The sequence below is a fragment of the Siniperca chuatsi genome, linkage group LG20 (assembly GCF_020085105.1).
Source record: "Siniperca chuatsi isolate FFG_IHB_CAS linkage group LG20, ASM2008510v1, whole genome shotgun sequence".
Classification (NCBI taxonomy): domain Eukaryota; kingdom Metazoa; phylum Chordata; class Actinopteri; order Centrarchiformes; family Sinipercidae; genus Siniperca; species Siniperca chuatsi.
The window spans coordinates 14,730,586-14,747,434 of NC_058061.1; the positions used below are offsets into that span (position 1 = coordinate 14,730,586).

At 41.0% G+C, this 16,849-nt stretch overlaps 1 protein-coding gene across 2 annotated transcripts; it reads left to right on the forward strand.

Moving 5' to 3' along the window:
* The first annotated feature begins 8,318 nt into the window (after positions 1–8,318).
* Positions 8,319–13,788, forward strand: metrn (meteorin, glial cell differentiation regulator). Of its 2 annotated transcripts, none has more exons than XM_044178544.1 (4): positions 8,319–8,635; positions 9,367–9,800; positions 11,271–11,330; positions 11,898–13,788. In XM_044178544.1, the coding sequence occupies exons 1-4, from the start codon at positions 8,529–8,531 to the stop codon at positions 12,209–12,211; spliced, it is 915 nt and encodes a 304-aa protein (XP_044034479.1). In that variant the 5' UTR covers positions 8,319–8,528; the 3' UTR covers positions 12,212–13,788. The 2 variants fall into 2 exon arrangements, with proteins under 2 accessions (XP_044034479.1, XP_044034480.1); XM_044178545.1 differs by lacking the exon at positions 8,319–8,635 and adding an exon at positions 8,660–8,952.
* The last annotated feature ends 3,061 nt before the right edge of the window (positions 13,789–16,849 follow it).

Consider the following 16,849-nt stretch of genomic DNA (forward strand, 5'->3'; position numbering starts at 1 on the left):
CTGTATGTAGGCAGGCTAATTATATTCTGAACAGCCAAGGATGACCTAGCTTGGCCAAACTCAATTCACAGGGCAGGATGCAGTGCAGAGGAGGAGGAGGAGGAGGAGGAGGAGGAGGAGGAGGAGGAGGAGATCGAGTTCAGTCAAGCAGCAAAAGAAAAGAACGGACCATCCATTCTTTTTGTTTTTTAGTTTGCAGCATTTTACATGTGTGAGTTTCTGATGAGTGTATTCTAAAATGTGATGTGTGCGTGTGATCTTTTTAAGTGAGACAAGCAAGAGATTGCTTGTTACACTAGTGATTATTAATGAGCTATATAGGGGTTTTGATAGATTCTATTACAATTATTATATGAAATATATTACGTAAAATTGTCCATATGAGATGTTTTGTGGTGTAATGGAAAAATTTGTGACCATAAAATTGTGAGGATTCATCTAATTAATACCACTCTCACATCTGTCCTCATATATTTAATATGAAGCTGGTTAGCTTAACTTAGCATAAAGGTAAACTGGACGCATCACACTGCACACTTTGACAGGAAACCGTCCTGTTTTCTGTGTAACTGTTGTTGACAAGTGGGACAGATGTGGACACTGATCATGGATCCACTGATGCCTTAAAACCATGTCAAAAGTTTAATATTTTTTTTAAATTAAAAGCTATACATTCCGTAGCATCAAGTATGGAAAGTCTATCGCAACCCGTCTTGGATGCCAAAATTATGCATCTGCCTTGACCGCCAAAATATATCCCCTTTGTATTCTCTCTCATTGCATCCAAATAAGGGTATTCAAATGTGGATGTGGTCGAGAGGGACAACATCTGTCTTTCCTGTGGACATATGTAAAACACTATACCTATTGTCAATTTTGGAGGGATCCTGCTTCTTGTTAAGTTTCCCTCCAAACTGATTCAGCCAATTAGAAGTAGTGTGGGGGGTGGGAGAGCAGCAAACAAGACAGACAGCGGACAACCTCTGTGCCTGACCCCCAGCTGGGTTCCAACAACACTGCCTATCAAACTCCCCAGGCCTGAGGCATCACTATATCACTGCTGGGCTGCTGATAACAATACTCACATCTGGATTTCAAATAGTGGGATTGGGAGATGCTCTGTTAATTGCAGCTAATGAGAGTCATAAACGTGAAGTGAAAGGGGCTGGAGACGCCGTCTTCTAAAGGGCAACGACTAAAGTGGATTTCCCTCCGAAAACAAGACAGACCAAACCATTCAGAGACCTGATTTTGCAAATAAATGTCAGGCAATCATGACAAGCTCACCCACACACACTACCATGCCCTAATGAGGGAATGCAGCATCTATAAAGGAGCCCGACACATGCTTGTTTCAATCTGGCCACAATCAAAAGCTGTGGTGCTGACTGCAGATGCTTTGTAGTCTAAATTTACCCTCAAACCTCACATACCACAGGAAACTTCCTGTGCATTCTGCGGTGACTGCGATGTGTTTTCTTTTGCCTTTTTTTTTTCATCCCTGCCTGCTGCTTGCAATAAAGCACTGACTATCAAAAGTAAAAATCCTCTGAGTTAGCACTGGAAACATTGTGTGAAGAACCACTTAAAAAGAGTCTGGCCTGTCTACCCTCCAGCTAAACTATTCCCTTGTGTGCTTTTGAACACTGAGGAATGTGAGAATCAACGCAAAGGACATCAAGGTTGGCTGCAGTATTGACGCTGTCCCTGTTTAAAGTCTCAGTTCAATGACACTATCATTATCTGCTTACGCTGAAATAAGGGACTTGATGTCAAGATACAATAATTATTAGGCTTTAAGGATGATCAATTTTTCACCACAACAGCACTTTGAGAGGAAAAAATATAGAAGAGCTGTGAGGTTCCTAAACAGTGGGAATTAATTTCCTGGCCCTACCATTACATGATTTTAATTTAATATTGTAAGAAATGAACAATTTGCTCGAAGTTTGACACAAACTAAGTGAACAAAGGTGAGCAACAAAAGCTCAAAGGGAAATTGAATGTCTGCAGATGTATCTGGAGAAGTTAGCTGGCAGAGATACTGCAGTGAGGGCTACTGGCATGTTGAGCTCTCTGCTGTCTTAATCAGCACTTCAGGCTGCATTGCTCAACAATTTCAGGGCTGAATCAGACCAGTGTTTGGCTCCATTTAGGAACACACAAACAGTGGTGGAAGAGATACTCAATTCTTTTACTTAAGTAAAAAACAATACTACAATGTAAAAGCACTCAATTACTGTAAAAGTCTTCAAAATCTTATTTAAGTAAAAGTACAGAAGTATTAACAGCTAAATGTACTTAAAATATCAAAAGTAAACTCTTGCAGAAAACTAAAAACTAAAAGTGTTTTATTATGTATTATATTAATGGACCTTTAATACTGATGCATTACTGTATTTTTTATTTAGTTGTTGTAGTGAGTTGAGGTGGAGATAATTTCAATTACTTTACATACAATTGGGTAGTTTAATCCAATTAATCCAATTCATTAATAACAATGCAGTGCATTTTATTAGCTGATTATATATTTTGTACAGTTTGAAAATTCTTTATCTGCAATGTAACTAATAACTGTGGATGTCAAATGTAGTAAAAAGTAGAATATTTTCCAGTGAAATGTAGTGGAGAAGAGGTATTAAGTAACATAAAATGGTAATAGTAGAGTACAAGTACTTCAAAATTGCACCTAAGTGCAATACTGTGTAAATGTACTTAGTTAAATTTCATCAGTACTGATAATTCTGTTTTGTTAAATGTCAAAATGTGAATTTAACACAATGCATGATGTACAAATATTGAGTTTGAAGTGACAAAAAGTATATCTATTGTAGGAAAAACAGATTTAAAAACCTAAAATTCAAGAGTGATAGAGAACTTCCTGAATTTAGGCACAAAAGATTGAGAGGTCCATTTTAGACACCTGCAGCCTCTTCCCTCCATTTTGCTAATGAAAAGTCCCCAGGGCACCCAGCTGTGACCTCTAACCCCAGACACTATAATTGGGTTACATTTAGAGCTGCTGAATGCAAAAAGTGGATTGTCAATTAGCTATAAAGAAGATTTAAAGGAACATCTTCAAAGCACTTTAAAAAATTAAAGAGACAAAGAGACACAAACACAGATGACAATGATTAATGAGATTAAACAAGTATTATAAACTAAAACAAGTGTGAATGTGAGTTTTAAGAGAGAGAGGCAGGAAGAGGAGAGAGTTGCTGCAGAAAATGTGTAAACTGAGACTTGTTCCCAGCTGCCACAAACAAATCTCTTGTGATTTGTGTCATTCTGACTGGATCATGAGATAATTTATTTGAATATGACAACACGTGGGCCGTATCTTCATGCAAAAGTTATGCGAGATCCCGATGGAGAAGATTAAAGCACACAAGGGCCGTATGAGAGTGTTGTGACAGTGGAGCTAAGTGATCTATTACATGTTTAGAAAAGCATTAGAGAGCATTCTCAGGGTGTCTCTGCACATTTCCAGCTGCGTTTGCTATCAACCCTCTCTGACTCTGTTTATCTGGTATAGATCCCTCTTGTATTGAGTTTCCCACTGGGCTTTACACTAACATACACACACACACACACACACAGTCACACAAACCGAGATGAGAGGCACAAAGAGAAATTTACTGTCATACAAACAAACACATACACAATAAGGATCCTGAGAAAGTGCAATGAGAGAGCAGGTGTCAGTTTTCACATGAGGCTCTCATGGGGGCTCGGAGGGTAAATATCAGCAAGTTTTTCCGGCCTCCTAACATTGGTTCTTCTCACAGTCTCTGGCCGCCATTCGACTCTGACCGTAGACCAGGAGTCCCTCACCTGCGTGGAGAGGTGGGAAAATGGCAACTTCACCGCTCTCACTGACTCATCACAATAAAAAACTCCAGTGAGTGTATGGGAATCGTTCAAACAGCCTCTTTCCTATAACTACATACACAATATGTCACTGTTTAAGCTGATTTACAGCTAAAACTTTGACTTGTTGTACAAAATATGCATCCTTATAATGGTTAAAGCTTGTAATGTTTTGTGAACCAGCTACCCTGTAATTGTAGATAATGTGTCGTCACAGCAACAAAATCCACAAGCCTTTAGTACATGTTGTGTACTTACTCAAACTTTTGTTTTCATACAGAAATAATCCAAGTATGTACTTGTCTTTGGCTCTATTTTCAACTTGATAATGACATTTACTTTAGGGCACTCATCCAGCAAGTGTATGACTCTATTCAGTATATGTATTTTGGCATTCAGGATATTAAGGTTTTTCCCCATATAACCCCCCAAAAAAATTTTTTTTAAACAATTGCGTATGTGACCCTGATTCCACAGCCACTTAAACAGTATTTCCCATGACTAACCTCAAACTAATCAGGCAAAAACATAAGACACAGCACAATCCTGTGGCGGGAAGGGCATATTTTCAGCCACCCTGAACGTAGGCTGATTATCAGAGTATCCTGACAAGGTCTTAGATCTCATTACCAGCAGATAGATGACGCTGTGCAGGAAAACAAACAGCAGCAATGTCAGATGAACTGGATTAGCACTCAGGTGCCACGGGAAGCTGCTGAAAAGTCTGGGAACGGGGACATCTCAACTTCTCAACTCAGATCAGGTCATCCTCTGGTGTTTCAGCTGGGACATTATGGATAGCATACTGCTGCTATACCAAGCTTTTCTGAATGATATACAAGACCTTTTCAGTCTTCTCTCTGGTACAGCACATCTGTAAAGGTTGTGTTCACTCCCTTTTATGACCAAAGACCAGTGCTCTGGGAGGCTGTGATCCTGCTACAGGATTAGGTTTCTAGATATCAGCCATGTTGGACTTTTGCTGCATTACAGAGACAGAAGTGTGAAATTGTGATGAATTTTTAACCAGTAACTTTCAGAGAGGCCTTACAAGCTGAAATTCAAAGGAGGAAATTCAGTAAACATTTTCATTACTGAAATAATTGATGCATTTCTACTAAGTATTTCTAACATGTTTTAGCCTCAAAATATGTTAAAAGTTATGTTTTAGCACTGCATGAGCATCAAAATCATCAACCTGTATTACCTTCAAAATAAAAGTAGCATATGATATATTTCGTCACTGCTTTTACTCACACATTACCCTGTATATAGAAAATGTCAGCATTTATGGAAGATACAGCATGTCTGAAAAGAGTCTCTTTGTGTCTGAGACAGCAAGAACAGACAGCGAGACAAAAAAGTTACACAATGTCATGGTCCCGTAAATGCCAGGATGTAGTGACACCACACTGTCACTACATCCTCCTCGTGTTTGCAGGCACACACACATAGAGGAATGCAGTATACCAAGTAAATAGACACAGCACTGACATATGCATGCAAACTCTCGTATGCGTACAGCAGCACTGTTTGAAGACGCTCTCATTGGCAGGCCGGTGAGAATACAGTGGACACAGAGAGAGCTAGAACTCTACAGGAATCTGGTTCAGTGGTTAAAGTATGAGGACAACCAGACAGTGTTACATTAGAATCAAAGATAGCATTGTTCCTGATGCAGAACGGAAACAACCAGATCTGATGGCACACACACTCAGACTGACCTTTAAAAGTGACTTAGACACTGTTTGATTGAAGCTCTGCACACACATGTATAATTTGTGATTCAGTCCTATGTGCAGTACAACACAAAGGTCCTGTGACACCAACGTGTTGCTACAAGGTGATTTATTGGGATTTACATGAGCCTTGTATTTACATTGTTGTCCACAGCAGATTTATGAAAATAACACTAAAGGTTTTATGCAAACTACAAAAGGGAAAACTTCAGCTTTTGTCAGGGGGCCAACATTTTTTGTTGGAGCGCCAGATTTGGTCCACGGACCACTTTATGCCGGCCACATTAAACAAATAAGAAATAACTTGTTAATCAGTGAGCTTTAGAGGTGCTGTTAGGTGTATTTTGTTACCTTTGGACGGAGCCAGGCTAGCTGTTTCCCCCTTTTTCCAGTCTTCATGCTAAGCATATGAGCGTGGCATCAATCTTCTCATCTAACTCTCGGCAAGAAAGTGGAAAAGTGTGTTTCCTAAAATTTTAAACAATTCCTTTGATTCATTTAGTGCATTACTTTGGTACCAAGTCATCCACTTTGTGATGACAATGTTAAATGCACTACTTTGCTCTGTGTATGAGTTAATGCATGTTTAAACTAAATCAAATGTCGTTTTCAAAAACCTTTTTTTCTAATCTATAACCCATACTGCATGACTTTTTTAGTGATGAAAACGCTCAGTAACTAAGAGTGGGCATAAGATTTCATGTTTCAAGTCATGAAACAGTTGATAACCACATCAAATGAGTTTAATCTCAGCATGTTTGAACTGTATGATCCTTTTGTGCATACCAGTGCATTATACAGCCACATGAAAGCATTGAATATGATCCTGGCTGGGTAAGACTGCAGTTCAGGTCATACCAGGGTCACAAAGCGTGTGTGCTGCTATTATTTTAATGGACACGTGTATGAATACATACACACTGATGTGTTTGACAAAGTGTGTAAATCTGACTGTCCATGTCTCTATACACTGTGCACATGTGGATGCTATGACATATTTGTGAAGTCCATAACTAAATTTAGGCACAATGTATTCATTTTTCTTTGACTGGGTCACCCCCCTCCCCCCATTGCTCTGCACTTTAAACACTGCTGCTTTGAAATGCCCTGCAGAAAACAAAGATCTGTCCTGCTGCAGACAATAAAGCAGCTGGATTCTTGCACATGTGCCTTTGTGTTGGTCTGAGGCCTTGTCATAACGCCATTGGAGAGGCCTAGACTTTCATCACACAAACACACACACATGCAATAACACACACACACATGCAGTAACACACACACACACACGTACACTGAAAGTCACTGGCTCGAGGAGATGGATGGCAGTGTCAACACAAAAGAATATTTCATTTGGTTATAAATACCACAACATGAAAGAGAAGCCCAGCGGGTAAAGGGCAGAGGGCATGACAACCAGAGGAGGCAAAATCTTCATCATCATCATCATATATGGTGTGTCTGAAAATCAGGTTAGCATTATTAAACTGTGACCAGTGCTTTATGTCTCCTCTTCTGCCTATTTCATTTGATTTAGTCTTAATTTACTTCTACATGAAATGGCCACTGTTGTTAAAAAATCTAATGAAGCACATGTAGACTAGGCTGCTGATCAAAACCAAAAAGCTTTATTATAATAAGTAAGCTCAGTGGATTTGGGGTGTTAAAAATGATTTGATTTGTGTTTGTTTAAGTCTAACAACCAACAAAGTGGATATGAAAGAAAAGCTATTGAACATTTTGAAAACCAACATTTCTCTACTATAAAACCCAGCATCATTAAGCATTTTAATGGTGTATTTGAAGTCCCCCTCCACTCAAATATGTGTTCTGCTTATTGTTTCCTCATTTGGATGTTTGACCTTCACAGGAATGAGAGTTTGGCACTAGAAGGCTGTTTTCACATTCAGTTTCTCTGTGCTCACCATAAATCTCAAGTTTAACACGTACGTGTGCGTATGAGTATGAATTAGTGACATCACAACTAGTTTGGAAGCCAATCCTGGTCCAATATGCAACTTACACAGGTGTGATGTGGTAACTTAAAGCCTCCAGTGCACAAACACTTTACAGTGAAGTAGGAGACATCATGTGTTCAGTAGTTAAACTTTTGAAATGAAAAATATTTGTACATAAAAGATTTTTAAGGAGAGAGAAGGAGTAGATGTAGTTTTAAGAATTTTTAATTAGCTAATTCAACTTTTTTGTGGAAAAACCATGTCAGATACAAATTACTATTCAATGCAGAGTATTAAAAGATATCTGGAGGGGGTCTTTAAATAATAATGATAATAATAATCTTTATTTATAGAGCATTTTTCAAGCTACGAAGTGTTTCATACAAGGCAGCAAATTAAAATCAACAAATTATAAAATCATTAGATTTATTAATAAAACAGATTTTTTAAAAACTATTCCAGTAAGGTAAAATCAATAAAGAAAAGAAATAAAAACAGAAATAATAGAATAAAGTGGAGGTTTCTGTAAACTCACTCACCAGTTATTCAGTCATTAGTATTTTCTGTGCAGACATGTCAAACACAATAGTGAATTGAAACTTTATATCTGCATACTGTTACTCATTCTGCAGGTCAGGTGTCCCTCCCCCTCCGCTGTGTGAGTGGTTTAAAGTTTCTCTTCTCGGGCTCTGATTGGTCCGTGAAGTTTTTCTGTGGGGGAATAACTTCGCAGCTCTGCGTGCCCTGACGCACAGCAGCCCGGAGAAGTTTAGAGGAGAGTGCGTACAATTTAGCAGTATTCTCTTATCTTAGACGTCAGGGTAAGAGGATACTATGGAGGTTATCAGAGATAGAGTCAGGTTTGTTTTATAGAGGATTTTTACTCGCAGAGGTTTAGGGCATCGCGGTTTTGGAATAATCTTTTTCTTACGTGTTTTTTTAACCGCGTCATCTGCTGTAGAAAATGTCTGGTTTTGGGGTTTGGATTAACGCAATTTGGATTTTACTTTTAGCCGTTTTTGCCGTGGCTTTTTCAAGCTACTCAGAAGACCAGTGCAGCTGGAGAGGAAGGCAAGTACTTCATATTTCATCTGTGCTGTTTTCTGCAGGTGGCTGAATGAAAAGATGATTCAATGATTCAAATGCCGCTCAGAGATGCTACAGGTGTCTCTTATTTATTTAGAGTGAGTGGCCGCTTGGACAATGCTTGTTTGAATGCAACATGTTGAGACTTGCCATTAGGACGCAATTAAAATATTTCTAGTTCTCTGCTGCGATTGCGCCTGCGGGCTGTCTGCAGGAGGCACGGGGGTCCAGACAGACAGGAGACTGAAGGATTAACTCCGATACTTGGAGAAAAGACATACTGTGCATGCAGTTGTTGAAGGGTAGGCTAGTTTCATTATAGATATATTGTTAAAATACCTGCAGAGGACTTTCAGTATTTATAGAAGTTTGGCCCTAAAGATGCTATGATTGGCCCCTGCTTCCACAGAGCTGCCAGTAGGCGGCGCCTTTTCTGAGTATGTCTGGGTCTACTAAAGTCCTACTAATGCTGGATTTTTAATTCTTTTTATTTCTTCTTTGGTTTCTACTCATTTCTTATCAAATGTTTGGTTTATGTTCACTCACATTTAAAGCAGCTCAGTGCATCCTGCAGTTAATCAGTGCAGTTGTTTCAGGAAAGTATCCACTGATGATGTTAGGGGCTCAGATTTTCAGCCCAAGCTCTTGCCTGAGTTTCAAAATCATACAGAAACCTTTATATAACCTCGTCTCCCTCCCTTTTTTCCCTCTCACAGTGGTTTGTCCATGCAGCAGGGCAGCGTGGAGCAGATCTCCCTCCACTGCTCTGAGGGCACACTGGACTGGCTGTATCCCAAAGGGGCCCTTCGCCTCACCCTTTCACCCCGCCTGCCCTACGTGGCGGTGGGGCCCGGCGGCAGCAGCTCGGGCCTCATCACAGCCTGCGTCAAGCCCTCGGAGGAGTTCCACGGAGCCCAGCTGTACCTGGAGAGAGATGGGGTCCTGGAGCTCCTGATAGGAGACCGCCTGGAGTCCTCTCCTCCACCGAGGGTTCGCTGCTTCAGCCGCCTACCTGGGGAGAGGGTGGCTCTCTTCCTGCAAGCTACACCTCATCAGGACATCAGCAGGAGGATCGCCTCCTTCCGCTATGAGCTGAGAGGAGACTGGACCGCTCGCCTGTCGCTGGACTCCAGCCCCATCAGCAGTGAAGGTGAGTCAGTGAGGCATGAGTCAGCCATGTTGGTTTGAGTGTGACTACTTGAGGTCAAATATGAATAGACACAGTACTTTTACTTTAATTTGTCATTTCTAGTTAATAAATTAGTGAACAGAGGAAGTACATTAACTTGCTCAGCTCATTCTGTTACTACAATGAAACAGTAATCTCTGTGTCTGTTGCTTTGTGAACACCTCACCGCCAAACTGTGGTCAAAGTTCTTTTTCTTCCTTCCTGAAAAGTTTTGGAGATGCAAGGTTTTAACCCACCAGTGATGATATTACACACCATAAAATCCTCCGTGTAGATGATTCATAATTCATAACAGGCCAATGTGGGCTGGTTAGACTTTCCTCGGCCCATGCAGAGTGCAGAGAGGAGGAAGTGGCCAAACTTTCCCCAGAGGCGTGCTGGTTTGGAGTAGGAGAAGGAGAGCCGTGGAGTGGGGAGGGGGGGGACAAAAGCACAGTATGTGGGGCTTTCTCCAGAGTCCAGAGCCCTTTGAATGGGTGCCGCATGAGTATTCTGGGATTACTGCCGTCGCCTAGGCAACAGGGAGGCCTCTGCCCAGCTGAGATGCTCTTCTCTTTTGTTGAGCTGCCTCTCTGTGAGGAGTCTGTAGGAGTATTACACCCCCCCCCCTCCAACACACACACTGATTAGGTTTGGAAGGGGGTTTGCTGTGGACTAGAGAGGATGGAATCTCATTTATCAAGAGGTTTTCACTAAGGAGGAGAATGTGTGGGGTGGGCAAGGGACCTCCAAAGAACCACAAGAAGAACTTTAAAAAAATGCCAGGATTTTTTTTCTACCCACAGTTTAGTCAATGCAGACAGACTGAGCTTTGCTGGTTTGGTTTACATTTTTTGTGGCCATCTGAAAATCCTGTTACAAATTGTAGTAAGGTGCACTGTGCACTGTATTGTGTGTGTGTGTGTGTATATATATATATATATATATATATATATATATTTTAATTTATTTATTTTTTTCTGGGACGTGGGATTGTTCTCCTTTAAAAAATAAATAAATAAAAAATCGTTGAAGTCCTCCCCCACTTCCTCTCCTTGGCCCCTGTCTAGCTGGCTTTGATGAGGTGTGACTGTAGACACCCTGAAAGGCTTTAAGGGGGGAAGTTTCATTTGGCCATTTAAATCGTCTGGGGTGGAAGAGCCTCACACCTAAAGCTCCACTGGTCCTCCTCTGCCAACTGTAAAAGTCTGTTGGAACGCAGTGGTTGGTCTCTCCTTTCTTTGTTGCTCGTCTTTGCGCAGAGTTTTAGGAATAGTTTTATTCACATCTCACATTCCTGTGCATGTGATCTGGAAATGCGGTCTTTGATTTCCAGAGGCTCAGTATAAGTATTAGCATATAGGTGTTTTCTAGCAGTTTAGAGTATTATGTGAGGTCACCAATTGACCCTCTGTCTTTTCTTTCTTTTTCCTCCCCTTGTTGTCTCTCCAGAGGCCTGCAGACCCTGCAACAACACTGAGATTCTGATGGCTGTTTGCACCAGTGACTTTGGTAAGTTACCTCATACAACTGCCGACATAACATGTAAAAACCCAGACAAAACTGTTACAAAATGTTATTGTCACTCAGACCCCCCCATTTGGCAAAGCCGCAGAATGTAATGATTTCTTGTCAGGATCCACAAATTGTTTGTGTCGAATCGCTTTAAAGTCAGAGCACCCCAGTGCCTCCAAATCCTCTCCTCTCAAAAGTGCAAAGGTTAAAAGTGAAAGAGCAGCTCTCTGTATCCCCCAACACACACATACAGGAACCTTCAATGGAGGCACTGTAGTGGACTAATCCTAACATCACCCCCCTAGCGAAGGAGCAGTGGACTAATCTGCAGGCCTGATTGAGCTGTAATAGCACTGAGGAGAAGAGAAGTTCAGCTGGCAACAAAAGTTAGAAGCATTAGTGAGCAGGGCCTTCGTATGGCTTCGACCATCAGTCGGTATCCCACAAAGATCACAGCTCTAGCTCAATTAGCAAATCATTTAAAATTAACAAAAATACATAAATTAAAGTTATACATTGTAAAATAACCACAAAAATGAACCTGAATGTTCTGTTTATCCACAGTAGTGCGTGGTAACATCCGATCAGTGGTGGAAGACGAGAACCTACGAGCAGCGGTGATCAAGGTCAGCGCCACCCGCGTGTTTCGTCAGAAGTACACCCTGTTCACCGGCAACAGTCGCCTGAACAGCCGGGGCGAGGTCAGGACTCTGCTGCAGTGTGGCGTCAAACCGGGGCCCGGCAGCTTTCTTTTCACCGGGCGGGTCCACTTTGGGGAGGCCTGGTTGGGCTGCGCCCCCCGCTACAAGGACTTCCAGCGGGCTTACACTGTAGCCAAAGCAGCCCAGCAGATACCTTGTGAACTGCCTGTTGACTGAGTTATAAACTGCAGCAGCTTGTCTACCATTTAGAGTCAAGGCCCTACTGAAAGCCAGGCCAAACTCAGCCCTGTTCCATGTATCGGAAGAAGCCACAGTGTGCAACTGTTGGCCGATGTAGCCATAGTGCCAACGGATATCGTCTTCCCAAAGGACTGAGGAGTGAAATGGACTTTTCCCAACTCCATTTCAGTGCAATATGCAGTCGCCGGATCAGAACGAACCTGATGGGGTCGTGACATGAGGGACGTGGCTGAAATGAAGATTTATAAGCATTTGGCATTGGACAGTTTTTACACACAGTAATGCCTTTATGCAGGTTCGGAGAAAATCTATTGAAAAGCTTTCCATTCGGGATAAATTAAGTCAAGCCATTAATTCAGGCCTATTGAGAGTCATTGCTTAGAAACTCAGGAAAATAAATTAAAAGTTCTATAGAAAGCGTACTGCCTGTTAGTTGGTATCCCAATGAGGATACACTTTAGGCACCTTTTTTGTTCCTAAAATGTTTGGCCATGGAAAAGTGATGTTTTGCTGGCTACCCCTGTACTGGGGTCATCCTCAGTGTTACTATTAAGGAGATTATTAAAGAAAAAGTCCTCACAAAAGGAGATGTTAAAAAATATATATTTGCACTGATAAAGGGAAGGGAATGAGCTGGAAAGTGTGATGCTGCGAGCACTGAAAACCAAATAGAAAGCAACGATATGTAGCATAGCGGAGCGATTGAGAATTTAATATATGTACAGATAATGTGAGCACGTACAGTAGTAACACAAAGCTACGGCCACCTGAGCAGGTTTCACAGCTCAAACTAGTGCTCAAAGCACTTTCACATTCTAGCCAACTCTGAGATCCTGCTGAGATTCATTTCAGTAGTAATGCAATATTTCTGCATATTTTTACTAATTGGACTGTATTTGACTTTAAAGAGAATTATTTAAAAGAAAATGTCGGGGTGGAATTGCAGCAGTGTTGCCAAAGCAGTTATAAGGTTTGTTGTTGTGAAGTCATTCACTGCTCTCTGCTGATGTTGTCATATATTATCGCACATAAGAAACTAAAACCAAGAAGCTATTTTATGATGTGAAGTAAAACAAGATATTCACCTGTGTGTATATAATCAGCAATGTTCATAAAACTGTTGACAATAGCCATTCAGAACTGAAGTCCAGTGTTATTATATGATATAAATAAATGGATGAAAAAATCCTCTAACCAGCTTTTGGTTGGTATTACACTGGACGAGGCTAGCTCAAGAGAAACACAAAATATGCATTCAGTGTATAAAATTCTGTTCTGTAAAATGATTTCATATCTAATGTGCACTATATCAACAAGGGGAGGGGTTCATACCAAATTACCGTGATGTGCTGATGCTGTATGCGTACACTGCCATTTTGCTGTTTGTTATTTTTTATGTGAATTTATGTCAATTTCAATGTGAATGTAAATATGTTAATAAGAAATTCTAGAAACAACGGCATGGAAAAGTCTGTGGAAAAACAACATTGTGTCAGTATTGTGGATTATTTTTATGTTTGTCTGTGTTATTAAAATATACTGGAAGAAAACGGTCTTGATGTTTTTGGATGTATTTATTTTCTTCTAATAGCCTTTCTCATATATTCACTTTGAACTCTTCTTTGGTCATTGTTTGCTCCACAAACATAATGCAGCTGGATCGCTAATGTATCAGCACTCTAACCCTCTCACCTAACACATCAATACAGTTGAAGCCACGTTATAGTATTTGGGTCCAAAGGTTTCTAGCATGGTAAACTTTTCTCAGACATAAGTCACTTCAAGTGCCCATTAATCAGGCCCCTGAAAGCTCAGAACAAATGCAATGTGTGAGAGAGCGAGAGGCCTGAAAGGCAGAGAGATTTAGGGAGTGTTTAGGACCCTGAGGGCGTTTGGAAAGGGAAGGACAGCGGTTGGAATTCTGTTGTCCTCTGCCTCCCATTTTCAGGATTCAGGAAGCAATAAATTGCCATTAAGGGAGTGGCATGGCAGACTCGGCTGAGCTGAGGTGCCACACAGTCGCTCACTTCATCCTGACCATGTGTACACGAGGCCACAATCAAACCAAATCTCTTTTCCACTCTACTTTGACATAAGCCTTCAAGCCTGGAGCTAAAGTTTGCATGCTGCCTCAACTTGGATTTTATGTACAGCACCACGTAACATATGTTACCTGTGGTGGCGTTCTGCTCTAACAGATGAGGAGCTGCATGGTGGATAATACAGAAACACCCATATTACTGAAAATAAATTCACGACCCGTTTCTCCTCCTTGCAAAATTCAGCATAAACATGTAACTGCACACACCTCAGTAAAATCTCAGATTTAATGCACCCAGTGAATCCATTTGAAAAAGAGCAGCTGGGGAATTAACATGGTGTTTAGGTTAATTGAAAAAAAAATCACAAAAGCTCGACATGCCTCCCATGTCTGGCAAACTATCTCCCATGGAAACCCTGACACTGGTTTGCCACTGCATCAGTAGTTCATGTGAGTGAACCTCCAACTTCCAGAGCTATTTACTGCCTCAGTGCCCCTTTAAAACATCCCGTAGCTGGGGGGCCCCAAGCTGCTTGGCCCTGCACACACACTCCTCTGCCCCCTCCCCTCTAGTCCATCTGAGGTTACTGCTGCGGGGCTGATAAGCCAATACAAAGAGCACCCAAATTATACTCCCTCAACTAATACATCATGTGGCATTCTGACAAAGCTCAACTTCCTGCATTGTTGTTACTGTGACCCCAGCTTGAACCCCCAAAACTGCAGTATTAACGTCAGTGTGGCCACAATGAGACAGTGCTAAATAAAAGCTAGAACTACTGTTTAAATGTATACAGTGTACAAATAAAACGTTGGGAACAGGACATAATATAACATAACTATGACTATAGAATTTTTTGCTCAAGACTTTGGAAAAGCATTTTTGCAATTACCAGTTGCACACATTCCTTTACCGCTGAGTGATTTTTATTTGTTTTGCAGAATGCTGCAAAAACACAATAAACCTTCCTCCCCCCGTCCACCCCTCTCCTCTCTTTCCTCTGTCCTGTTGTGTGGTGAGGTGAGGTATGGACACGGCAAAGCGGGAAGCACTCAGGAAAGGGGAATCCAAGGCGAGGGGAGAGAGTTGTTGGGTGTGGACTTCCGTCAGCCTCTGGGGGAGTTGAAGGAAAAATGTCCTGAGACAAAGCTCCAGAGATGAGAGCACAGACGGGGGGCAAAGTGCTCCTGGACACTCCCTTGTAGTTCAGCACAACAACAACACCCAACCCAGCACACAGGTCCTGTGTTTCCAGCAGAAACTCTCACTATATAAAGGTCCGCAAATCAGACCTGCAAACCCCCTGATACTGGACTTATTCAGACAGACATCAAACTTTCTAATCCAATCAGATAATGGACTCATCTACAAGTATTTATTGCAATTTTCCTGATGTGTTAAGCTTTTTGACAAGTTTTTCCTCGATAGCGGAAGTACATTCTCGACCTTGGAAACAGCAGTTGATTCGGTTGATTCTATTACCGTTCGGGAGCTTTCGATCGCATCACACGATATTCCTCAGTGGATGGAGTTTGCACAGTTATCATGGAATTGAGGATGTTCAAATTTCTGAGCACCTCAAGGACTGCTGTTTCCAGGACCAAGAATCTCCAGAACAGAAAAAAGTTATAGGGAGATTTTTGTGTCAACCAGAGTTTTTACTTCTCCTCAATAATATTGGATTACACAAATACATTTCACTTTGTTTGAAAAATGTAATTTCTGTATGCACAATGGAAAAATTTACATTTTCACTTTATAGAATAAGGGTTGCACCAACAACAGCTGGTTAGGTAACTCTCAGACACAGTCTACCAGCCTATTAATGTTGTAAATCCTGTTTTTCTCCCACATTTTATTCTTGGCTGTTTGCCCTCAAACAGTCAAATCTGAAACCATCTTCTCCCCTTTGTGTTGTTGTATAACTGCAGGAACATCAGTTAATTTGCTTCAGTTTCTTATTTAAACTATTAATATAATCAAGTAATGTCTTAATTCATTTTCATTCCTGCCCTATGTCCTGATCTCTCTCAGTACATAATAGAGCTTCTCACACTTAAGCTTCACCTGGGTCTCTCTCTACTGGAACATTTCATGGGTTTATCATCTAATCTTTCCCACAGCTGCTGGGTGGTGTGCTGTTGTGGATCCAAAACAGTGGTTGTGGATCCAAAACAGTCTGACACACACTTGATAAAAAATCTCTCTCCTTGTGCCAAAATATACTTGAAGCTTGTAAATGACTGAATCTCTGTAGCCCTTATGCTGCTTTCTTTCTCCAGTGATTCACTTTTGTTCCTCAATGGCAGGTGAGAAAGAGAGGGTTTCATTCCAACTGTCCTTCAAACACGTACAGATGAGACACATCAATCCATCCAGGCATTTATTTTTCCATCAAGCACAAGATTGTAGCTGCATGGATGTATTATATCTCTGCACACTTAAGCAGGTTTTTGCATCCACACTAATATCCCAAAGTTTGTCCAAAAAATCTTAAATTTGAGCTTAAAAGCTACACCCATTTTTTGAAAGCTAACTTCATAAGACAATTAAAAGATAAGATAAGATAACA